Source organism: Colletotrichum aenigma (genome assembly GCF_013390185.1).
Source record: "Colletotrichum aenigma strain Cg56 chromosome Unknown KSG_Cg56_contig03, whole genome shotgun sequence".
Lineage (NCBI taxonomy): Eukaryota > Fungi > Ascomycota > Sordariomycetes > Glomerellales > Glomerellaceae > Colletotrichum > Colletotrichum aenigma.
Window position 1 is genome coordinate 4,069,529 of NW_023500909.1, and position 23,443 is coordinate 4,092,971.

The 23,443-nt window shown below is 59.6% G+C and overlaps 7 protein-coding genes across 7 annotated transcripts; 4 read left to right on the forward strand and 3 right to left on the reverse strand.

The window, feature by feature from the left end:
• Positions 1-649: 649 nt before the first annotated feature.
• GAOA-2 (Galactose oxidase) lies at positions 650-2,785 on the forward strand (the record flags this gene model as incomplete). Its single annotated transcript, XM_037320305.1, has 1 exon — positions 650-2,785. One exon carries the CDS (start codon positions 650-652, stop codon positions 2,783-2,785), a length of 2,136 nt encoding a protein of 711 aa, XP_037180780.1.
• A 1,882-nt stretch (positions 2,786-4,667) lies between these two features.
• RYL2 (Ras-like GTP-binding protein RYL2) lies at positions 4,668-5,680 on the forward strand (the record flags this gene model as incomplete). The annotated part of the gene is made up of 2 exons (XM_037320306.1): positions 4,668-4,860; positions 4,911-5,680. The coding sequence occupies 2 exons, from the start codon at positions 4,668-4,670 to the stop codon at positions 5,678-5,680; spliced, it is 963 nt and encodes a 320-aa protein (XP_037180929.1).
• Positions 5,681-6,111: 431 nt separating this feature from the next.
• mug81 (putative helicase mug81) lies at positions 6,112-12,087 on the reverse strand (the record flags this gene model as incomplete). Its single annotated transcript, XM_037320307.1, has 2 exons — positions 6,112-11,148; positions 11,194-12,087. The coding sequence occupies 2 exons, from the start codon at positions 12,085-12,087 to the stop codon at positions 6,112-6,114; spliced, it is 5,931 nt and encodes a 1,976-aa protein (XP_037181785.1).
• Positions 12,088-12,957: 870 nt separating this feature from the next.
• Positions 12,958-13,794, forward strand: CGCA056_v005053 (Synaptobrevin-like protein ykt6; the record flags this gene model as incomplete). Its single annotated transcript, XM_037320308.1, has 5 exons — positions 12,958-12,978; positions 13,045-13,123; positions 13,201-13,333; positions 13,384-13,703; positions 13,754-13,794. The coding sequence occupies 5 exons, from the start codon at positions 12,958-12,960 to the stop codon at positions 13,792-13,794; spliced, it is 594 nt and encodes a 197-aa protein (XP_037181779.1).
• Positions 13,795-14,651: 857 nt separating this feature from the next.
• Positions 14,652-16,811, reverse strand: CGCA056_v005054 (uncharacterized protein; the record flags this gene model as incomplete). Its single annotated transcript, XM_037320309.1, has 1 exon — positions 14,652-16,811. The coding sequence occupies one exon, from the start codon at positions 16,809-16,811 to the stop codon at positions 14,652-14,654; it is 2,160 nt and encodes a 719-aa protein (XP_037181796.1).
• Positions 16,812-21,288: 4,477 nt separating this feature from the next.
• Positions 21,289-22,001, forward strand: PFY1 (Profilin; the record flags this gene model as incomplete). Its single annotated transcript, XM_037320310.1, has 4 exons — positions 21,289-21,293; positions 21,522-21,606; positions 21,669-21,815; positions 21,867-22,001. 4 exons carry the CDS (start codon positions 21,289-21,291, stop codon positions 21,999-22,001), a joined length of 372 nt encoding a protein of 123 aa, XP_037181794.1.
• A 450-nt stretch (positions 22,002-22,451) lies between these two features.
• On the reverse strand, positions 22,452-23,144 carry GOT1-1 (Protein transport protein GOT1; the record flags this gene model as incomplete). The annotated part of the gene is made up of 5 exons (XM_037320311.1): positions 22,452-22,748; positions 22,807-22,822; positions 22,882-22,930; positions 22,995-23,021; positions 23,114-23,144. 5 exons carry the CDS (start codon positions 23,142-23,144, stop codon positions 22,452-22,454), a joined length of 420 nt encoding a protein of 139 aa, XP_037181790.1.
• Positions 23,145-23,443: the final 299 nt, after the last annotated feature.

Here is a 23,443-nt window from a genome sequence, read left to right on the forward strand (position 1 = left end):
TGCGGGCCCCATGGCAGGGAAGGCCAAGGGGAAGGCGTCCAAACCTTCTATGGACGATGGCCGTCGACGTCTCTTCAGAGGTGACCGGGCGGGCGTTTAAGCACTCCACAGGTTGCGGTGCCTTCACACGTTCGGATCCCACATCACGGCAACCTTGGCTTGGACCTCCGCCCGCCCAACACTTAGCGCGCCAGGACTCTGTTTCCACCTTATCCCTTCTCGTATGGAGATCCTCCTGCTCGCGTTCGGTTCCTATTCGCCAGCGCCCTCTCGGCCTCGACGATGTCGTCGGTTCCCCTGGCAGACTCTATCGGGCCACACCGTACCTGCGGGATGGCGCAGCCCAGCGGGGGGCTCCCAGGTTTGCACTCCTCGATGGACCTGTGTCTCCTGGAGGGAGGACCGCAGCACTTGGCATCGAGTGAGCGTATATACAAAATGAACAAGTTTCTCCCTCCTCTTGTTTGTTTGGGACTCTCTCTCCAACGTCGCTCTCGCAAATCACCAAGAGTTGCCTTTCGTTCTTTTCCTTTAGTCTTTTCAGTGCGTTGTCCTAATAACAGATACGGTCCTTCTTTCATACGTATCTGATAATCACACTCACTCCACATACACTCACTCAACACTTACTACACTCATTCGACACAACATGGTTCGCTCAAACACTTACACGGCACTCGCTGCCGCCACACTCTTTTCACAACTGTCCTCCGCGGCCATCACCAAGTGCCCCAACGAGGAGGCCGTCTGGGAGACCCCCATCGGCGTCAAGTACACCGTCTGCCCCGGCTCCGACTACCAGTATGGCGGCAACAGCCTCCAGGTCGTGAAGGATGTGGCCTCGACCAAGGACTGCGTCCAGATCTGTGATACGGATGCCCGCTGCTACCGTGCCGTCTACGACACGGAGGACAAGCTCTGCCACGTCAAGGACAACAAGAACAACATGAACTGGGCCGCCGACGGCCGCTTCGTCTCCATCCGCATGACCAACGACCTGCCCGAGGGTTCCTTCCTCGCCACCTGCCCCTTTGACGAGGAGTCGTACAAGGTCCCCAACACCGACAAGGAGTTCCGCGTCTGCCTCAACACCGACTACACCGGCACCAGCGTCAAGATGGTCAAGGACGTCACCACCGTCCAGGCCTGTGCCGAGCTCTGCTCCAACACCAAGGACTGCACCAAGTCCGTCCACGACAACATCAACAATGTCTGCCACATCAAGGGCGCCGAGCCCGCCAACTCGCTCTTCTGGGTCCAGGACAAGCAGTTCACCACCATCCACGTCCCCGAGACCTACAACCCTGCCGTCGAGGGCAAGTGGGGAGACCTCATCCGCTTGCCCGTCATCCCCGTCGCGGCCTACATCGTCCCCGCCTACCCCCAGCCCGACAGGCTGCTCTTCTTCTCCTCCTGGGGCAAGGACGCCTTTGGCGGCGCCTCTGGCATGACCCAGTACGGCGACTACAACTTCGCCACCGGCGAGATCTCCCAGCGCACCGTCACCAACACCCACCACGACATGTTCTGCCCCGGCATCAGCCAGCTCCAGGACGGCCGCATCGTCGTCCAGGGCGGCTCCGACGCCGAGGCGGTCTCCATCTACGACCCGGCCACCAACAACTTCACCCGCGGCCCCGACATGAAGATTGCCCGCGGCTACCAGACCTCGACCACGCTGTCCAACGGCAAGATCTTCACCATTGGCGGCGCCTACTCTGGTCCCCGCGAGGGCAAGAACGGCGAGATGTACGACCCTGAGACCAACGAGTGGACCCTGCTCAACGGCGCCGACGTCAAGCCCATGCTTACCGTCGACCACGAGGGCATCTGGCGTGAGGACAACCACGCGTGGCTCTTTGGCTGGAAGAACGGCAGCGTCTACCAGGCCGGCCCCAGCAAGGACCAGCACTGGTACGGCACCGACGGTGACGGCTCCGTCATGAAGGCGGCCACCCGCGACGACCAGAACGCCATGTGCGGCGTCTGGGTCATGTACGACGCCGTCGCCGGCAAGATCCTCTCCGCCGGCGGCAGCCCCGACTACACGGACAGCGTCGCCAACAAGCACGCCCACATCACCACCATTGGCGAGCCCAACACCCCCGCCGAGGTCGAGCGTGTCGCCGACATGGCCTTCCCCCGCGGCTTCGCCAACGCCGTCGTCCTTCCCGACGGCCAAGTCCTCGTCACCGGCGGCCAGCGCAAGTCCCTCGTCTTCACCAACACGGACGGCATCCTCATTGCCGAGCTGTTCAACCCCGAGACCAAGGAGTGGAAGCAGATGGCGCCCATGGCCGTCCCCCGCAACTACCACTCCGTCTCCATCCTGATGCCCGACGCGACCGTCTTCTCCGGCGGCGGCGGCCTCTGCTACGTGCAGACCATCCTCGGCTCCACGGCCAAGTGCGACAAGACGGTCGACCACGCCGACGGTGAGATCTTCCAGCCGCCCTACCTCTTCAACGCGGACGGCACCCTCGCGGCGCGCCCCAACATTGCCACCATCGGCACCGACCCCGTCAAGGCCGGCGCGACCATCACCTTCACGGTCGAGAACTGCGAGGGCCCGGCCAAGGTCGCGCTGATCCGCACCGGCAGCGTCACGCACTCGTCCAACACGGACCAGCGCCGCATTCCCCTCGACTTTCAGGTCAACGGCAACGAGTACTCGGCCAAGCTGCCCGAGGACTACGGCATCCTCCTCCCCGGCTACTACTACCTGTTCGTCTCGAACGCCAACGGCACCCCCAGCGTTGCCAAGACCGTCCACGTTGTTTTGTAAGCGTTGATTTACTACTGGATGGATAGACTATAGACAAAAGCGACAGAAGGATAATACCCCCGATAGACTACTTAATGTATAGTATAAGGTCGCGCCAAATGATGCGATGGTACTGTGACGACGTAATGAAAGAAGACTAAGATTAGAACATGGTTGCTCGCGCCGTAACGTTGATGTATGGCGATACGTTCCAGTGGGGGCCAGATTCAGCCCAAGTTTAGAGCCTCCAATCTACCCGTGACCGCGCATTCCAACGTGAAGTCGACCGAGACCTGTGAGATTTCTGTACCTGGCGCGCCAACGACCGGTTCACCGACAAAGGGGCGGCGGCTGCTGGACAAAGCCAGCGGTCGCCGGCGTGGGGGATCAGCGGTGGCGTCGTCGGACGAGATGCCGAGGACGTTGACTGATTGGGCTGGTCTGCACGTGCATTAGACGCCGTGTCTACCGGCCGGCCGTTGTTCGTCCCAATGGTCAGCAAAGCTCCGGGGCGCGTCGAGTCTGCGACGGGAGCAGCGTCCTCCGAACGTTGTTGAATGGATGCTGCTGGCTGAAAGGTGAACGATGACGCCATGCTGCATTGTAAAGATAGCGAACGGTGGGGAACAGGCTCACCACGCGACCTGCTGTTCCCACAATGCGCCGAACATCGACCGTCTAGCGTCCCTGGCGCCGTCTCGCCAGAATACAGCGCTTGTTTCAGCGGTCGCCGGCGCTGAGCCACATCCGCGTTCACAGACCTTCCGGGGAGGTCACCCTCACCGAGGTCTGTGGTGGTGAGATAGCCTTACCTTTCTTTGGCCTACCTAGGTTTGGTTTTCGAACAGTGGCAGCCTCTCGAATCACACCACCAGAGATGGGCATTCTCAGCACTACCGAATTCTGCTCTTCATGTATACGACACGACCCTCATTTAATTCATGCAGCCCTCCCCCGCCGATGGCACGTCGCCGTCTTCGTCAGCTGAGAGAGGCTCGGTGTGCACGGCGGGCAAAGCAGCATCATCCCAACGGCCTCCCCGCGGCGGGCACTAAATCCCATACCCAGGCCTCTGGAGCAGGTCTCAGAAAGAAACGAGAAACGAACGACGGCGCAACTCCAATCTCCCCCTGGAAACTTGACTTTCTGGTATTCCTTTTCGGAGAGCGTCTGTGGGTGAGTGTGTGTGTTGCAACCGTCGAGCCGGCCGTTCGTTCGCCCCGCAAAATAAAGCCGATTACATCTCACAAGACTAGCCCCCGTCCCCCCCATGCCGTCCGTGATCAATGATCCCTCACTCTCATCCCCCCATGTTACGTACGTCGAGGGAAAATAAAACAACAAAACATCAACAAAAACACCAGCCCGCCCACCCTCGTCCCTGCCTCACCACACACTTTCCTTATCGCACGCTTCCGTCTCCTTTTCTAGACCAAGCCGTAGAAGGCCATTCCAGCGCATACCCTTCCCCCCCGCCGGCATCCGAGACCACGCGCCGCATCGGCCGATCTGTGACCTCGTGGGTGCCTACATCACACTTGGCGCGGCGTGACTATCCTTAGATCCAAAAAGTGCCTCGAGAGTGCCTGTCTGCCTCCCTCGTACTACAGCAAACGAAAGCCACACCCGACGGCACCCACTACGTACCAAACATCGCATCGTGCCTCGAGTACTCGGACCACTCCTCCAGCCCAAGACTAGCACGACAGCCACATCCAGGAACCACAGCACACACACACGTCGTCCAGCTCGTCTCGCGAATTCTTCAACAACATTCCGGGCCCCCTTTTTCGTCACTCTCGGTCACCATCGCCGACTGCCCGAATCGAACCGATTCCGACCGATCACCAGCGCGCGACCGCGCTTCTCCCTTCTCCCCTACTCTCTCTCCCTGCCTCTCAGAATGTCGTCCCTCGAGGCAAAGATCGTCGTCCTCGGCTCCCAGAATGTCGGCAAGACGAGCCTCGTCATGCGGTACTGCAAGGGCTCCTTCAACCCGGCACAGACGACGTCCACCGTCGGCGCGAGCTTCATGACCAAGCGCGTCGTCGACACCGATACCGACACCATGGTGCGCCTGCAGATCTGGGATACGGGTACGTCTTGCTCTCCCCATTGTTCTTTACGTATCGACTAACAAACCCAGCCGGCCAGGAACGCTTCCGCTCCATATCGCGCCTCTACTACCGGGGCGCCAACGCCTGCATCCTCTGCTACTCCATCACGGACGCCCAGTCCTTCACCGAGATGGGCATCTGGCTGACCGAGCTGCGCCGCAACCTCCCCGGCGACGTCGTTCTGCACGTCGTCGGCACAAAGGCAGACATTGTCGCCCGCGACCCCTCCCGCCGCGAGGTGCCCTTCGAGCGCTGTATAGCCTACGTCGCCGAGAACCTCGCCCCGGGCCTGGCATCCACGCCGCCGCCCACGGCCACACCGACAGGCATGCCCTCGCATCTGTCGTCCTCCGACCCGCGGACGTCCTCGTCGCAGGTGCACAGCCAGTTTGGCAGCGGCGGCGGCGGCGGCGAGCCGCGGAGCCCTTCGTCGAAGCGCAGCTCGGGCTTCTGGGGCCAGGAGGTCGGGTGGGACGCGTGCCACGAGATCAGCGCCGAGAGCGGCGAGGGCGTGGAGGAGGTGTTCCGCGTGGTGACGCGCAAGCTCGTCGAGCAGAACCGCAAGATGCAGCAGGCGCTGCTCATGGCGACGGCCACCCCCGGCACTCCGGGCTATGAGTCCGGCATGGACGGCGGCTACTTTGACGGCATGAACCCGCGCGGCAGCTTCCGCGTGGGACGGGACCGGCGCAGTTGGCTCTTTTCGCCCGGCTTCTCGCCCGCCGTCACCGTCGAGCAGGGAGGCACGGAGCAGAATACCGATGATGGCGCCGCCAAGGCGCGGAGGAAGTGTTGTTGAGTCAGGCTCTGGAAGATTGGGCCTTTCATTCTGCAACGTGAGACGACGGTACGAAGAGACGGATATTTGACGACTGTTTTTTTGGGCATTCTGAGACGAACGACACGATCCGGACTGGCTGAGGACATAATCATGCAGTACACGACAAACCACATTTCTGGATCAAGCATGGTGCGAGGCGTTTGGGCATGGACTATTGGGCTTTTCTTCAAAGGGGATCACGGCACAGGGTTTGATTTTTGCATGCGGCATCACTGCATGGCTGTTTTACGGGACTGGGTTTTACAGAGAGAGCATCTCTCGCGAGAAAGCATTGTTTTGGTGGCAAAGGGGTTTCCTTTCTATCCTTGTGTATAGTTTCATCATGAGCGCGGGCTGCATTCGTCATAGCATGGCTTGGCTCCATCTAATACCATCATGTCATCAAGGCCTTACGCCCGAGAGGCACCACCACCGCTCTGCTGTGCCTGTGCCTTCTTGGACTTGTCTACATCGTCGTCCACCACGGGCGCCGTCGGGATGTCGATCCCGCCGACCCTGTACTCTAGCCCTACATAAGCATCGCTGACGACGAGCACATCGAGCTTCCTGCCCTGAGCGGCTTCGGGCACCTTGAAGTTGGCGCGGGCCGTGGGCTTGGAGCCGACGGCGACGCTTCTGCCGGCGCCCTGAGACCAGCCCGCGCGCTTGACGGCGATGACCTCGTCCCGGGCCGCGTCGGCCAGGACGACAAACCAGCCTTCATTTTGCGGCTTCGGGAAGCGCGGTGCGTAGACGTGGGCGTCGCGCTCCGTCAGGGGGTTCAGACGGCGGAGGTCGACGGACACCGACAGCGCGGTCGTCTCCGGGACCGACACGGCGAGGTTCGGGAGCTGTGCGACGGCCTTTGCGAAGCGAGGCTGCTGGTGCGGCGCGACGGAGAGCTTCTTCGCCAGCTGCGTAATTTTGCCCGGGGATCCCAGAGCGCCAATCTTGGCGAGGGTCAGGTCCGACGTGTCGTTCTTGAGCGTGTCCACGCCCACGCCGGGAAGAATGGAGGCCGGGTGGTCGGTGGGCCAGCGAGCTGACTTGATGCACTGCAGGAGCTTGATGAACTCGAGGCAACTGGAAAGGTGGCCCAGCTCCGTGAGGACGTCGATGGAGGCCTGGATAATACGGATGGCCTGGTCAAGCACGCTGGTCTGGTCACCGACGTAATCCGTGATGGGCAGGGAGATGCGCGACATGTGCGCCTGGAGCAGGAGGAAGGCCTTCACATGGGGGTCCCACATGGGCAGGCCAAAAGAGTTGCCAGAATAAGTCAGGTTGCGGGACAGCTCGTCGTTGATGAGGTCTTCGTTGTGGCGGACCGGGAGCTCATCGTACTCGGTCGCGCGCGACATCCACGACAGCACATCGAGAAAAGACGCCTGGGCCTTGGCGTGCTTGACGAGGTGGCGGATGGTCTTGTGAGAGAGGTAGTAGTAACTCATAATCTTGCCAAAGGGCGTGGGGTCGACATCGCCGTTGGGGAACACCTCGACGCAGCTGGACTTTGCCAGCTCACCCAGGGACTTTTCAATCATCTCAATCATGTAGTCGTTGGCCATCGTCTGCGCGGCGATGCTGTTGTGCTCCTCGGCGGAGATCTCGAGGCCGTAGTACGAGGGGTTCTTGTGCAGGCGGCGGAAGAAGAACGTCCACGTGAGGTAGTCCAGGGCGTCCTGCTTCGTGATGACAGTCTCGGCCGAGACTTCGGCGCACAAATGATTGTCGAGGACGGTGTGGAGGGAGGATTCCACGGGGAAGCCGGTGTGTAAAAAGTGCTTGTAAAAGTCCTTTTTGGCGTCTTGTGTAAAGATGCGCGCCACGCCCGAGTTGTCGAACTGCGGACGGCCGGCGCGGCCCAGCATCTGGAGGACATCTGTCAGGTCCATGTCCTTGTAGCCCTCGATCTTGGCGTCGTAAAACTGCGTGCCCTTGACGACGACGAGGTGAGCGGGCAAGTTAACGCCCCAGGCGAGGGTACTGGTCGCGACCAGGATCTGGATCTTGTTGTTGAGGAAGAGCTCCTCGGCGAGCTGACGGTCAGACTCGACGAGACCGGCGTGGTGCAGGCCGATGCCGAAGCTGATGGCTTCCTTGAGGGCGTCGTCCTTGACGCGGGCGAGGTTGAGCTGCAGGTCGTCCTCGTCCATGTGGAGGAACCGTCGTGGGTTGTCCTCCATGCCGCAGTAGTTGATGAGGTCCTTGGCCGTCAGGCGGGTCTGCCTTCGAGACGGGACGAACACGATGACGGGCTTGTCGGGGCTGTGCGTCTTGACCGCGAGGAACGTCGGGCGGTTCATGGACTGCATCAACGGACAGAACCCCCTGGTCTCGGGGAAGCCGTCAATGTAGAGCTCCAGCGGGACGGGGCGGACCGAGTGTCGGAAGTTGAAAAGGCCCTCCTTGACGCCGAGCCAGTTGCCCAGGTCCGTCGCGTTTGCGCAGGCCGTCGACATGCCGAGCAGGCGGACCGAGTTCTTGATGGACGCCGCAATGTAGTTCATGCGCGAGACGATGATCTCCAGAATCGGGCCGCGGTCGCCGGCGAGCAGGTGGATCTCATCAATGATGACCAGGCTGACCTGGCGGACGTAGCCTCTCGTCTGCCAGCTACGGGAGATACCGTCCCACTTCTCAGGGGTGGTGATGATTACGTCGGCGTCCTTGATCGTGCGCGTGTCGGGCGTGTTGTCACCCGTCAGCTCGACCAGCTTGAGGCCGAGGGGCCGCGCAAGCCGGGCACCCCAGTCCTTGACACGCTCGCGGACGAGGGCCTTCATGGGGGCGATGTAGACGACCTTTGACCCGGGGCGCTCCTTGAACGCCCACCACATGGCGAGCTCCGCCGCGACTGTCTTGCCGCTGCCCGTGGGCGAGCCGAGGAGGACGTTTGCAGGCGTGTGGTAGAGGGTGTGGAAGATTTGCGTCTGCATGGGGTTGAAGAACTGGAAGCGCTGGGCGTAAATCTCCTCGAGGGCCGGGTTCTTCAGGGCGCTGATGGGCAGCGGCTGCAGGTTCAGGAGGTCGGTGTAGACGCTCTCCGTGTCGGGGCGGATGAGGTGCTGGAAGGAGACGGGCGTGACCGTCTCGGCGCCGAGCCACCGGTCAGAGACCGCCCGCACGTAGATTTGGTTCGGCAGGGGGTCGGAGAGGGGAATAGTGAAGTTGAGCTCGTGGTCGTCGTGAATCTTTCTCCTGTTGAGGATGAAGAACTCGTGGTGGTAAATCTCGGACGTCTCCGAGTTCTCGACCCAGATGTAGTACGACTCGGACGTGCCGTGGACATGGTCGTTCCACTTGAAGTCTGGGTAGATGAACAGCTTGATGCGGAGGACGTCGCGGTTAAGAGGGGCGATCTCAGCCTCAACGCTGACCGTGGGAAAGTTGTTGAGAATGTGGGCAATTTTCTTGCCGGCGCTCTGGTTGTGGACGAGGCTGCCAATCTCTGCGGGCTCCATGTCCCTCATGGCCTCGATCGACAGGTTGTCCTTGGCGTCGAGCTGGTTGAGCACTGACTTGGGAAAGTCAAACTGGTGCAGGGGGTGCTGGAACGCCCAGATGCGCTTCTCGATCGACTTGGCCAGCGTGAGCAGGACCAAGCACTGGTGGCCCCATCTCCTATTCAGGGCAATCATGAACAAGGCCCTGCAGATGCGGCCGGCCTGCTGGGCCACGTAGTTCAGGTCGTTGCCCAGCGCAAAGTCCTCCGGCTGGGCTCTGCAAATGTACGCCTGAAGCAGAATGTTCGTCTTGGCCTGGGGCGTGTCGATGCCGCTGTCGACCTCGCAGGGCACCACGTCATACTTCATCTTGGTAAGCTCCTTTTCCTCCGAGTCTCTCGACTGGATATTGTCAAACTCTCCGCTCATGCTAATCATTTTGAGGATGTCGGCCTCGGTGGCTTGCGGCTGCATCATGGTGTTGAAGATCTGGATGCTGGTGTGCAGGATGTAATACTGGCTTGCAATGCGGCCAATGTCCTTGCTGCGGAGCTCCTCGGTCACCTCGTTGAAGATGATCATCTGGCTCTGCTGTAGCGTGCGGGCCGCCTGGATCGCCAGCGTGCGGCGCCTCTGGACGAGCGTCGGGTCGTCCCTGATCTCAGCCCACTCGATGCCGTAGCTCATGGGGCTCCGTTGCATGCGGACGAACAGGTACGAGTAGCCGATCCACTGGACGGCCTCGGGGATGGACGTCACCGTGCCCAGCGCGATCTCGGCGTTGAGGTTGTCGACCAGCTTCGTCGAGAACTTGGACTCGATCGGCTGCTGCTCCGTGACGGTGGTCAGGTAGTGGTGGAGCCTGTCCTGTGTCGTGCAAATCATGCCAATACCGGTGTCCTCGAACTGCGGACGACCGGCACGACCAAAGATTTGCAACACGTCGAGGATGCCGAGGTCGACAAACTTGCCGTCCTGGGCGCTATAGACCTGGGTGCCCTTGATGACGACGGCCGCGGCGGGCAAGTTGACACCCCACGCGAGCGTCGCCGTACAGCAGAGCACTTTGAGGACTCCTTCGGCAAAGAGCCGCTCCATCAGGTTTCTGTCGGAACGGGCCATGCCGGCGTGGTGCACGCCGAGACCTTTTGGGATCAGCTCGCGCAGGTCCCGCGCCTTGGACGACTTCATATCGCGCACCGCGTTCTCGTACCCGGGATGCATGGTCGGGTCGAGGAGATCGACGCAAAAGTCTTCCACGGCCTTCTCGTACAGCATCTTGGCCGTGGCCATGGTGTCTCTCCGCGAGTGCACAAACACCATGACCTGGTGGTCCCGCTGGAGCATGTCTCTGACCTTTTCGAAGGCGACCTGGTCCAGGTTCTCCTTGGACTGCTTCGAGCCGGCCTTGCCCTTGACGCCGATGAAGTGCTGCTCCAGCGGCACTGGGCGGAAGGAGGCGTCAAAGTAAAAGAGACCCTGGTACCGGTTGACCTTGAGGAAGTCGGCCACATCAATGTAGTTGGGGAGCGTGGCACTCAGACCGACGATGCGGATCAGCGACTGGGTGCTTTCCACCTGGCGCTCCGTTCTGGCAACGAGCGACTCCAGCACGGCACCGCGCTCGTCGTGAAGCATGTGAACCTCGTCGATGATGAGGAGGCGGACCTTTTGCACCAGCTCGGTGTCGCCGGTGCCCTTTCTCGTGACGACGTCCCATTTCTCAGGGGTCGTGACGATGATTTGCGTCTGGACGATTTCGGCCTTGGTCAGGTGCATGTCTCCGGTGAACTCGCGGCACTTGATGCCAAGCCAGGCCAGTCGCTTGCCGAGCTTCTCGGTGACTTCCGCCGCGAGCGCCTTCATCGGGGCGACGTAGACGATCTTGAAGTCTTGCGCGTCAACTGCAAAGTCTGTGGTGGCCGGGTCCTCGATGGGATTGGGCGTGCAGTAGTGGCCGATGGTTTGCAGGATGGTGAGCATGGCGGCGTCCGTTTTACCCTGCACCCGTCAGCATCGCCACAGCTTGAGGGGATGACAACTTACAGCACCAGTGGGCGCGCAGATAAGCATGTTCTCGTTCGTCCTGTATGCCACCGGATGCACCAGACTCTGCATGCGGTTGAGCGTCTTGTACCCCTTGAAGGTCCCGCGGCAGAGGCCATCCATGTCGGATATCTTGACCAGCTTCTGGCCGGGGCCCAGGACGCCCTTCTTCCCCGCAGGAATGGCGTACTCTTCGTACTTTTCGAACTGCAGCCTCTCACTCCCCGTGGGGAGCGCATACTTCTTGCCAGAGTGGCTGAGAGAGTTCCCGGCATTGTACGCCTTGTAGACGTGGGGGTACTGAATCTCCTTGGTCATGGTCGGAGCGAGGGCCGCATTCTTGTGCTCGTAGTCCTGGCGTCTCAGCGCCTCCTCGCGCTGGGATTTGGTCAACAGTCGCCCAGTCGCCTCCTGGCCCCCCTGTGAGCTGACGGCGGTCACAATCTCGTCGCGGTGACCGAGCAGCTCAATGATGAAGTCAAAGTCATCAAAGCCGATGAGGTCAGCCAGCTGCGACTGCAGCTCCTCGTCGCCCCGGCCCGAGGTCAGCACGCTCATGACCTGGCTCTGGAACACATCCTCGGCCAGGCCATTCTTCGCAGCAATGCCGGAGCACTTGCTCGCAAACCAGGCAGCGCCGTACGCGCCGTCTCCGTTGAGTGCGTCCGGGCCGTCGAGCTGGTCACTGCTATAGTCGCCTTCGTCGTCGTCATCTTCAATAAAGTCCCACACGTCCTGTGCGCCGTTTCCCGAGGAGTACCCCTCGTAGTCGTCGTCAAAGTCCACTTCAGATGGTGGCGCAGACGGCAGCTTCAGACCGGCCAGGGCCGTCTTCATGGCTTCGAATTGAGCCCGCCATTGGGCTTCGGCGGTGTCGAGGTCTGCGGGTGCCATTGTGAGTGAGTGTTGTATGAGATGTGAGTGGTGATGGACTTGGGTGTGTCCGTCGACGACGATGAGATATCATCTTCATGATACTGCACTAAACACTGATAGAGGAGTCATTCACCGAGCAAAGTGGGGCGAATCAGCCCGCAGTGTCGTCTCTGCAGCAGTGGTGTCGTTCAGCCAGTGACGTCCGTCTGTTGGTGGGGGGTTCTGGCCGTCCCCCGCCAGGCACTCGAGACACTGTACGGATGCAGCGCTGACCGCCACCCTCCGCTGATGTGGACGGAGGTGAGGGCCATCCGAGCCTCCGACGACCATTGTCCTTTATGCATAAGCCCAGCCATTGACATGCTGGACCTGATGAGGCAAGGTACGCCATCATGCCGTAAATCCAGACGTCGACCCCCTGTAGCGAACTCAAAGGGCACCCATCCACACCAGGTCGGGTGCCGCACCACCTTAATTGTTCTGCAGCCTGGAGGGGCAGAGCCAGGCCAAGTTCCCCTACTTTAGTGGGCATGTGATGTATCGCCCGCCCAAGACAGCGGCCTGCCGTACGGCCAATCCCACCATAAACCTTGACGTCGCGGAGACGTTCTCCATCTTCCTCCAACTTGGACAATCCCCTTTCTCCATTTCTCATATCAATTCCGCCAACTCCTGACATTTACCCCCGCGATACTGCCCTTTGCCTCACCCGACGACCTCGAATCGCGTTGACACACAACACCGCACAGCGCATCGCCCACACGACACCGACTTGTTCCCCCGCCCCTGAAATACCGCCGTAAGTCCAGTCGGACCTCCCCTCCCCGCCTAGACCGCCACAGGCACCACGACGATGACGATAAACTGACAGAGCAAATCGACCAGAAAATGAAGCTTCACTACATTGGCGTACGTCGACCGTCCACGCGCACTGCTCTCCGGCACAACCCGCTGACGCCATGCGCCCCCGTGTAGATCCTCCGCAACGACAGCAAGCCGGCTGTCGAGCTGTGCAGTGAGATGGAGCTGTCGGCATACTCGCGATTCACAAGAAGTACGTTTGCGACAGCACCACGGACATGGGCGGCAGCCTCGCAGACAGGCACCAGCGCTGACAGGATTGCGCCGCAGACAGCTATGCCGAGTTCATGACCCTCTTCTCCAAGAAGGTTGCCGAGTCTACCCGTCCCGGCCAGAGACAGGATATCGAGGAGGGCGACAACACGTTCCACTGCGTGGGAAGGAGCGAAGGCATCTGCGGCGTGTAAGACGTTTCGTCCTGTGTAAAGTGCGGCGGCTGATCATGCGGCGTAGCATCATTTCCGACCACCAATACCCCAGTCTAGTAGCCCACCAGCTTCTCTCCAAGATCGTCGACGAGTTCCTCACCAAGCACCCGCGCTCCACGTGGGCCACCGGCGAGCCCAAGCTCGCCCTTCCCGAGCTCAAGGAGTACCTCACCAAGTATCAAGACCCCCAGCAGGCCGACTCCATCCTCAAGATCCAGAAGGAGCTTGACGAGACCAAGATTGTCCTGCACAAGACCATCCAGAGCGTGCTGGAGCGCGGCGAGAAGATTGACGACCTGGTTGCCAAGAGTGACGGCCTGAGCTCCCAGAGCAAGATGTTTTACCGTGAGTCTGCCGGTGAAGTCACAGGAGGGCTTAGACTAACACACCCAAAGAACAGGCAAAGAAGCAAAACTCGTGCTGCGTCGTCATGTAAAGCTGGTCTTCTCGTAACCCCCTTATCCTCATCCTCCTTGGTCATTTCACGTCTGGCGTTGGACGTTTGGACTCGTTTCAGCATAAACACTCGCTCCGGTCACGCTCGCTAGGATTGCAATGACAGAAACATCTTGCAGAGTCGGGCCTTTCGAATGCCTCATCAGTCTTGTGGAATGAAGGCCCGTGTTCATATTTCCGCAACTTGCGAACGATAGTTCAGGAATAATACAACATTGTGTGAACACACCTGAGACATCCCTTGGCAGTGACATACTTCACATTGGCGCTTAGTCACGCGGCGGCACATCCAAACTCATCAGAACTTGTTTATATAGGTTTTAAGCTTTAGGATTATCTACCCAAAAAGCTTCCGTCGATCATGGATGATTCAAGACTGGATAAAAATGAACAAATCAGACTGCCCGTCCAATGTACGCGCCGCGCCCCTAGAGGTGAACCCCTTGAACAGTGGTATCGATGCGACAACCCTCGAGGTTGTATTAGAGAAAATGGAACAACAAACAACACGCCCCCCAGTGTCCTCTCAAAGTGTTTGTCAAAGTCGCTTGCAGACCGTTTTTTCTTTTGGTTGAACCCACACACACACCGCTCAAAGCAAACAAATGAAACAAGAAAAAGCAGCCCAGCTCTCCAAGCATAATCGTCTCGACGCAAAAAAGTGGTCCTCCAGAGTAATAGGGTTTCGAGAATGTAATAGTCAAAAGGGGTGATTTTGAACATGACGGCCTGGGCGTCGAACGAGTGGACGAAGGGAATCGTGAAAAGAAGTGTCCATGAAGTGGGAAGGTCGTGATAGTGTTGTCACATAAAGGGACATAATAGTGGCGAAGGTAATCATTCTCCCTCGACAATGATGCGCTCGCTCTTGCGGTTCTGCGCAATCTGCTGCTCAAACGTCTCCCCGGGGCTGATGAGCGTCGGCGTCGAGCTCTTTGTCGACGAGAGGCGCTCGTTCCGGCCAATGGTGACCGTGTTCACGCTCACGGGGCTCCTCATGCTGGGGCTTCCGGAGGGAAGGGCCGGCGTCTTGAGCGGCCGGAGCATCCGGCGCTGCGACCTTGAGATGCTGATCTGGCGGGCAATGGAGATCTCGACGGCAGCCTTCAGCGCGTCGTCGGGCTCCGACTCGTCAAGGGACGGCTTTGTGACGTGCGTGTGGGCCGACGAGACGGATGCGGGCGATCGGTCCTTGGCGCTCGGGGCCGCGCTCGAGGGCGCCGTAGAGTCGGACGGCGTAATCATCTGCCACGCGGGCTCGTAAATGGTCGGCTTCAGCTGCTCCGTCAGGTGAATCTCCTCCGACTCCCGATCGTCGGTGGGAGAGTCGAGGAGGAGACCGGACTGCTCGGGCCCAAAGGCGAAGCCGATCGGCACGTCCTGGGGCGCCCTCATCGAGTCGGGGGTCGCGGTCCTGGCTCGTCCCGAGGCCTCCGCCTTCGCGGCCTCGAGGTAGTAGCGGGGTCGCGGAGGGTCGAAGCTGGACCTTGACGGGGACGGGAACGGCGACGTGTGCGAGCGGTGGCGGGGCGAGGCGGGCGGGTTGTTGGCCGATTCCGAGGGTGTCGCCGGGAACAACGACAGCGAAAAGGCTGGCGACTTGAGAGGTTGCGGCGACGTCGCGCTCCTGCCCCTCATCCGCTCCTTCTCCTCCTCCTCCTTCATGACCTGGTCGTTAATCGTCTTGAGCCTATCCAGCGTGGCCTGCCGCCTCGCCAACAACGCGGACGCCCCCTGTTGTTGCTGCTGTTGCTGCGCCTGCTGTCCCGGCGGTCCTTGCGGCTGCAGGATGCCGCCAAACATGACGCTATACCGCTCCATGTTGATGCTCGGGATCTCCACGTCCAAAAAGTTTCCAGCGGGCTTCGTCGGGAGCGCGGGCACATGCATCGATACGTGCACCGGCGCCGAAATGTCCGACTTCTTCACCTTTTCACGGGTCGACCGTGTTGACGCCATCCTGCTGAGCAGCTTTGGCGGCTTCTGCTCCTTCGGGCTGGGCGGCGCGGCCATCGGCCCCGCGGTTTGTGAGCGGACCATGGCCGGTTTGCTGTCCCCCGGTCTCCTCTCGGTGTTTCGTCTTCCCAGATCAGTCGCCTGGTTGCTCGGCGGTAGGCTCTCAAACTCCCGGGTGCTGGCCATTGGTTGCTGGAGGTTCATTGGTTGTGAGATGGCGACGGGTGATGAGGCGAGCCTCTTGCTCTTTGAGCGTCCAAACAACTTCCATCGCCCCGACTTCTGTTTCGGCGCCGGTACGGGTTCCGCGGTCTCCATCGGCGAGGGTAGAGGCTCTGGTGAGGCTCTCATCATGCTGGTGCTCATGCTCGACGCCTGCGGTTGCCAGTCGTTTCTCGGCTGTGCGGGTGGTGGCGGCGGCGACGAGAATTCGGGCGGGATGTGAGTTGGGCTTCCTATTGCCATGCCAATCGCAATCGTTCCCATGTTGCTGTCCATCGAGTCTGGCGTCTGCGTCCTGACGGTGAATGTCCGAGCCGGTGAAAAGTCGCCGGGACTCTCTACCGGGGATGCTGGGTTGTCCCGTATCGGGATGTGGTACGATTTGAAGCCTCCGCGCGCCGACGACTGAGGCCTGATGTACATGTCATCCTTGGAAATCCGCCTGTCGGCAAAAGACCTGAAGCTGGCGGTGCTGTTGTTATGAGGGGAGAGCCCTCCGCTGGTGCTCGGCCGCTCGGCCATTGTTGATGATGCCTTGGAGCGAGGAGGTGTAGGCAGCGGGCGATGGCGGTACGTGTTACGAGCTTCGACGACGGCGGCGGCGGCGTCGGCGTCGGCGGCAGCACCCTCTGAGGAGAAAGAGGGCACGCTCTCGTTTTGAAAGAGGCTCGAGTCTTCCTTGGCCAGTTGGAAACTTGACACAAGACCCGGCTCCCCCAGGACGGGGGACTCTGGGCCGTGCGTCTGCGCACCACCGGGGGCCCCTCCACCAGTCCTCATGCTCTTCATAGATCTGGAACGGTTGACCAATTTGAACATGCTCCTCCAATGGTGCGTAGCAGGAAACCTCACAATGCTAGCGCCTGGCCGATCCTTGTTGACAGGGCTGGAAAGCAAGCAAAGCAGGCGGGCTGCCCAGGACGTGGAGCGGGGTGTTGGGTTTCGAAAAGGAGATGATGAGAGGCGATTTGCAGAACTAGCGGCCGGGAGAGACTTCCAGGTTGGATCGTAGTTTATCTCTCTGAGAAAGTAGAGGGAAATGGTTGGAAGAAAAAGGTTGATTGAGCGGGAAAAAAAACAAGACACACAGAGACCCGGCGAAAATAGAGAGTAGACCCAAAACCTCCCCAACCCGGTTGCCTGTCGTACCCATACGGCATGCAAAAGACAGGAGATGACCCAGACTGGGGGTCCCTTCGACTTAACTTTACTTTGATATCATTCACTCTCGAGAGTCGCCTCTCCCGCGGCCGGGCGACCCAGAGCCCGCAGCCCGCAGCCCAAGAAGCCCAGAAGCACTCTGTTCTCGCCCCCAGCACGCGACTCGCAACTTTGTCGCCTGTTTGAGATTGATAGGACGGATATTTTAGGGGGGGCTGATCAACACAAGGATGACGAACCTCCCATCCTGTCCATGGGGTGGTCTGTGGATCAAGGGTCCCGGTCGTTTGCGAACGATAAGTCGCGTATCTTCTGCGGTCGAGTGGAGGTTGTGCGGTTTCGTGTGTCAGACTAGCGAGAACTGTAGGGAAGACGGCGGCGAAGCATGATTAACGGAGTCGTCAGCTGCATGGCATGGGCGGCCGAGAGGTCCAGAAGCATTTCACGGTCTGATTTTGTTTTGACACTGCCGTGCGCCCAGGGCTGCTGGCTTGCTGGCTCGGGGGTCTTGTGATATGCAGTACCTGCAGTAGGTGCCGGAGGGAGGGGAGCTCGAGAATAGCCTCATGTTGTGTTGCCGCGTCTGGTCATCTCCCGCCCCCATCGCGCGCGGCGGTTGCCGGCGAATGACCCAACATCGTTCTGGGTCCCTCATCACAAACCTCATCAGAGGCAATTTGAGTTCAAATTGACGACGCCCACAACCTGACGGTGCCCTTGTCGAATCGTGCCGTACCATTCCGCTAGAGGGGGGAGGGATTCGAGAAGGATGGAAAGAAGAGGAGGGTCGCATCCGTGCTCGGTCTGCGGGACATCCTTGGTTGGTTGGGTTACCCCGGCCCGGGGGACAAGCCTCAGGGTCGTCCCTGTCAGACCGCACGTCCTCTCGTCGTGGTTACGCCCCGACCGCTCAAGCCCAAGCCTCGATGAAATCGATCCGCAACGCTGGGGGGAAGGACGGCTTTGCGACAACTGACCGTTGACGTCGTCGTCGCCTGGTTGGTCTCCATGGCGAATTGGACTGCCGGGATCCGAAGATGAAGCGATGGAACTGGCCCGTCTGGACGTCGCTTTGCTGCCCACATGCCTGAGTCGCCTGCCGTCCAGACTCGCCGTGCATCGTCAACGGTCGCCGGGCTGAAGATTGCTTCATTTGAAGTTCAATCAAACAACCGATGCCGCCAGCGAATGAGAGTTACACGACGTTGCAGTCGCGGATCCTCTCCGCGCCAAAGACTCATTAACGGCGCCCTGCCCGCGCATACTCCGATCCCCCACTCTGACATCAAACGGGTCTCTGGTTTAAAATGAAAGGATCGGAGACGTTGTTGCTCATCCGGCTTCCCACCAACCACGGTCCGCAATCAAGGAAACAACCTTCTCACACAAGCTCTCTGCCCGCCCAGCGTGACGCCAGCGCAGTGCAGTGTAATCTCTCAAATCTTGGAGATTTCCCGGCTGATTCTCCCACCGCTTGTTTTCTGTTGGACCCATGGGCCGTTGCCTTGCTGGACCTCCGGGCATAACAACCCGTTGTGTCGCTCGTGCCGTCCTTGCAATCGACCAACAATGCGATGGCAATGCGATGGCAGCGCGATTGCGACCGGCTCGCACTGCTGGCCAAGCCACCGCGCGTGTTCGCACCCAAGAGGTCGGGTGCTGTTGGTGCACGCCGTTGCTGAATAAGTCCGCCGCGAACCGTGTCAGCATCCCAACGACTCTGTGGGCTCCTAGCCCTTAGGGCCGTCGTCTCGTGTATGCGACCCGGTATTCCAGAGTGGCAGGTATACCGTCCCAAAAAAGCGCACTCTGACCGCGGAGCATTAAAAAGCGTCGTATTGAAACAGACTTCCTGGGTCACGAAGCGCTATTGCCAGGCGTCGTCGAATATTGGGGGTTTGGCTCTCGCTTGCTTTTAGGCGTGCTCTGTCTGCGCTTGGGCCGTGTGCTGCTTGCTTCTCCCAGTCGACGATAGACCCATAGTCGGATCATGTCCTGGGTTCTTGAGATGACATTTACGGATCGCTGCACATCCAGGAGCTCTGCGCGCGACAAGGCTGAACGTGACCGGGCTTCTGAGGGAGTCAGGAGGACTGGAGGATGCAACGAGGCTGCCCAGCGAGTGGGTTTCATGTGTCTTGTCCGGGGTCGACAGCCGACTGATCGTCTCAAGATTGCAAATTCGCGGGATCTGCTTTGTGGCCGGAGCGCAGACTGTCGATAAGAAAAAGCTCCGACGTTCCAGTCGCTTCTGATGTCGTCTATGATGAAGGTGTCAAAGTCTGCCCCTGGAGGCGCCCTAGCCAAACATGCCCTGGTAGCGTCCCTGGTCACATCCAGGAGTCTGGCGGACGCCAGGAGAACCAAACTTGTTTGATGGTGAACCACAAACCAATCTTCCAAGGTTCGTCTGAAGGCGCCGACTTTATCGCTGCTACCGGGCGGTTGATGTGGTGATGGTTAGTTCAGCGCTTCTAAGCCGTGAACCTGCATGCGCTGGGAGCCGCAGCACCGTCCGAGGGCTGGATGCGTCGACCCAAGGGAAGAGGCTCAAGAACCACGCTTCCTCTGCCGACGTGCTTCTCGATGCCCAGCCGCAATCCTCCCGTCCATTCTTCAGCCTTGTATGCCGGTCGTCTGGCTGTGTGAAAGACACAGGTGTTGAGGCCGATGGGATGACAAGAGGATCAGGCAAGGAGTGATGCTGCGGATTCAAGCGTAACGCAGCCCCAGCCGACGATCCGTTGACAATGTTGCATCCCGTCCGCCGTTCCTGGGAGAGCTGAAAGAAACAATTCGCCTCACCCTTCTGCAAGCATCCGATGAGCAAGAGGCCCAGGCCTTTTTCGTTATTTGCAGCAGCCCACAACGGAGAGCAAGCCGGCTGGCCCAGAGCAGACCGGGACCGAGCTGGACGGAAAGCATGCCATCCAACGGAGGGCGATTTGTGCTCCAGACCACGAGCGGCAGCGCGAGCGGACCTCCGTCGTCGGTGCCTTGATGTTGCCCTCTTGCAGATGCGCGCCGTCAGTCCCAATGGGGTGTTGAGTTCACGCAGTTGCAGGCCTGAGAGTCTGCCGGCAGGCTTGGCACGACATGGGGCTCATCGTGGCTGGCGGCAGCAGGTGGCTGATGCATTGCCGTGGCGCAAATTCATGCATTCTGAAGCGGAATCGCGTCACTGCCGGCCGCACGGTGCTTAGACAGGCCAATTGGCACAGTCACCCCGCCATCACGTGATGGCAGCATTTGGCGGGGCAGAGTCCGCAGTGAAGCTGGACGAAGGCAGTTCCTTGTTGTCGCAGCCGTCTTTTTGGGGGCGGACGCTAAATGGTGTTTGCCGTGGATAGCAGGCCTGTTAATACTGCTAACGTGAGTCGAGGTAGGGAACCATCTTGCGGTAAGATATTTGGCCCCAAAGGCGGTGATGGAATGGCCCGGCGGATCACCCCTATGGAGACCGGCCGAGCTTTCTCCCCCCCTGGTGGTGGAGGACGATTGGCCGAGGTCACAATGGCAACGGTCAACAAATGGACTGACCGACTGACTGACTGATGAGGCTGGTGATGTGTGCAAGCAGACGATGCTCCTGCCGCTGCTACTGTTTTTGTTGCTGCTGCTGCTGCTCCTGAGCCCGGGCCTGCGGGATAAACACAAATGCCAAAATGATGGGATCAGGTACACTGCAGGTAAGGTAGCAGAACACAAAGCCGGCTAGGGAGGCGGTGGTCGCCTGGGAAGCCAGACAGAGTCACCACCCCGCCGCATGAATCCAGGACAAAGCAGCCCGTGGCAAGTGGAAGGGACCAGAAACACTTGTATTCGCCTAGTTGCAACCCGTGCTGAAGAAAGTACCCCGCCCCGCGGCGCTCGCCCCGGTGACGACCTCTCAGTTCATAGCGGTGTACCCCGCCCGGCCCGCTGGACCTAAAAATTGATGTATCTCTAAGAGGGGCAGGTCAGGCAGGAGGGCGACCAAGAAACACATCTCAACCCGAAATTCCTCCCTCCAATATCCCACCACACCGCGTCAAAGCTTGGGCTGCTGCACTCACACTCTTCGACTGAAGCTTCTTGTCTCCTTTTTTCCCGTATTTGCATCAGCGAGCACCAAGTTTCCTTCCACTCCTTCACCATGTCGTGGCAAGGTAAGCAGAGCAACGGCCCAGCTCTGTCCAGAGAGAGGCCATCCCCGAAAACCCCCACCTTTGCCGAAACAGAGAGCTAACCTGTCGCCTTCGTCACAGCTTATGTTGACACCAGGTAGCCGCGCACCAGAGCTCTCCCCTTTTCCCATCCCGCGCCCGTCCCGTCACGAGCACCCGATGGGAGTTACACGGACGATCATGGCTGACATGGACTTTGCAGCCTCGTTGGCACTGGCCACATTGACAAGGCCGCCATCATCAGCATCGCTGGCGACAGCACGTGGGCGTCGACCGCCGGCTTCACGGTATGTCGCGGTGTTCTGTCCCTAAACATGCCGCCGGATGCTGACTACGCTTGTCCACATAGCTTGCCGCCAATGAGATGAAGGTCATCTCCGACATTGTCAAGGGAGACGCCGGCGCCAAGGACAAGGCCTTTGCCGATGGTCTCTACATTGCCGGTGACAGATTCGTCATGGCCCGCGCCGAGGACGGCACCATCTACGCAAGAAAGGTTGGCATCACAAGCCCTGAGAAGAGGCCCAGGGGACTGACATCAAGCCAGGGACGTGACGGCATCGCCGTCGCCAAGACCAACCAGGCCATCCTCGTCGGCCACCACAACGAGAACCAGCAGGGTGGCAACGCAAACCAGGCGGTGCAGAAGCTGGCGGACTACCTGGTCGGTGTCAACTACTAAGTGTTGCGAGCGTGGAAGAGCGGCGGAGGGTGGACGGGCGGCCCATCTGAAGGCGCCCTTGGAGTTTTACCGTGTGCGAGGCAGGCTGGGCATCTCGCTCCCACACACACGACGAGGATTTGACATACGAATCGACGAACACTAGATTAGCAAGAGTTACCAATGGCGGAATCTTTGCTTAGCCACGGCCATGTCCGGAACAGAGTCCCTGAATCATGCACCACAAGGTAATGCGGAGTGCTTTCGTACAGTCATTATCTTGACACCTTGGCCAAATCGATACACCTCGACGTATGATACATGTTCTGGAGAGACCAACACGCTCAAATCCAGCTGCGCCGTTCTGTGGTATACAACCCGTCTATACGCTGTTCCGTTCCGATAACCCATAATTGCGCCGTAACTTCAGAGATCGTGTCATCAGGTAGACAGACTTCAGATATCGTGTGATTAGACAGGCAGCTCCGCGTTTCGTCGACCAACACCAGACCGGTCGACCGCGACCCCAATGTACGGTCCAATGACGGGTATGTTCCTCGCGAACGCCGCAATTGTGCCCAAAAAGTCACCAAAAAGAACCATTATGCCGTAGAGCTCAACACAGAAGCCGATGAGGGGCCACCGCAACAGGATCAGGGCGAGACCGCCAAAGAAGGCCGCCGTTCCCTTTGCCTTTTGTTTACGGGCGAAGAAGAGGAGCGTCTTTTGCGGTCCGATGATTATCGTCAGGCCGATTAGGAAGAGGATCTGCGGCCGCGTCGGTCAGTTGGGTCGCACGTCAGCGTTTCAAGGGGGTAGATCGTACGTTTCCCATGGCAAGCCTGCAACAGGCCGTCAGCTTCATCTCAACAGACTCGTGTGCGGGAAAAGGGGGACGTACATGGCTCGGTCAAAGAAGAGCATCACTCCTCCGATGAGGAAGAAACCTCCTGAACCGGCGTCAGCTCCGATAGACCACCAATGCGCCAGAGCTTGGATAGGGCGCAAACCTACCACCAGAGCAGAAAATGACCCCAATCTCTGTAATTCATGTCAGCGACCGTCCAGAACGGGCAGCGAGGCCTAGGCAGCGTCGTGATGCGGCCGGCGTGGAGCTCCGCGGGTCGACGTACTCTGGGAATCCGACATCCACATCGACGCCATCTTGCACGGTTTGGTTGACTGTCGAGTCGGGTGGGCTTGGTTTGATATCGGGGTTTGTTCGAGTGATTCAATGCGAGCCACAGGTGACTTGTGACACTCGACGCGCAAACGTATGAAGGCCAAGTAGTTGTTGATCTGTAGCTTACTGGCGGGAGCAGACGACAACTTTTAGATTTAAGACCAGATCACTACTGCACTAGGAGGAAACAAAGCCAGCGTTCCTGCCACGAAACAGGGGTTGCGCTGCTGCTGCCCGCGCTGTCACGGATCGTTTGGGGGATGGGACAACGCGCTAAAAA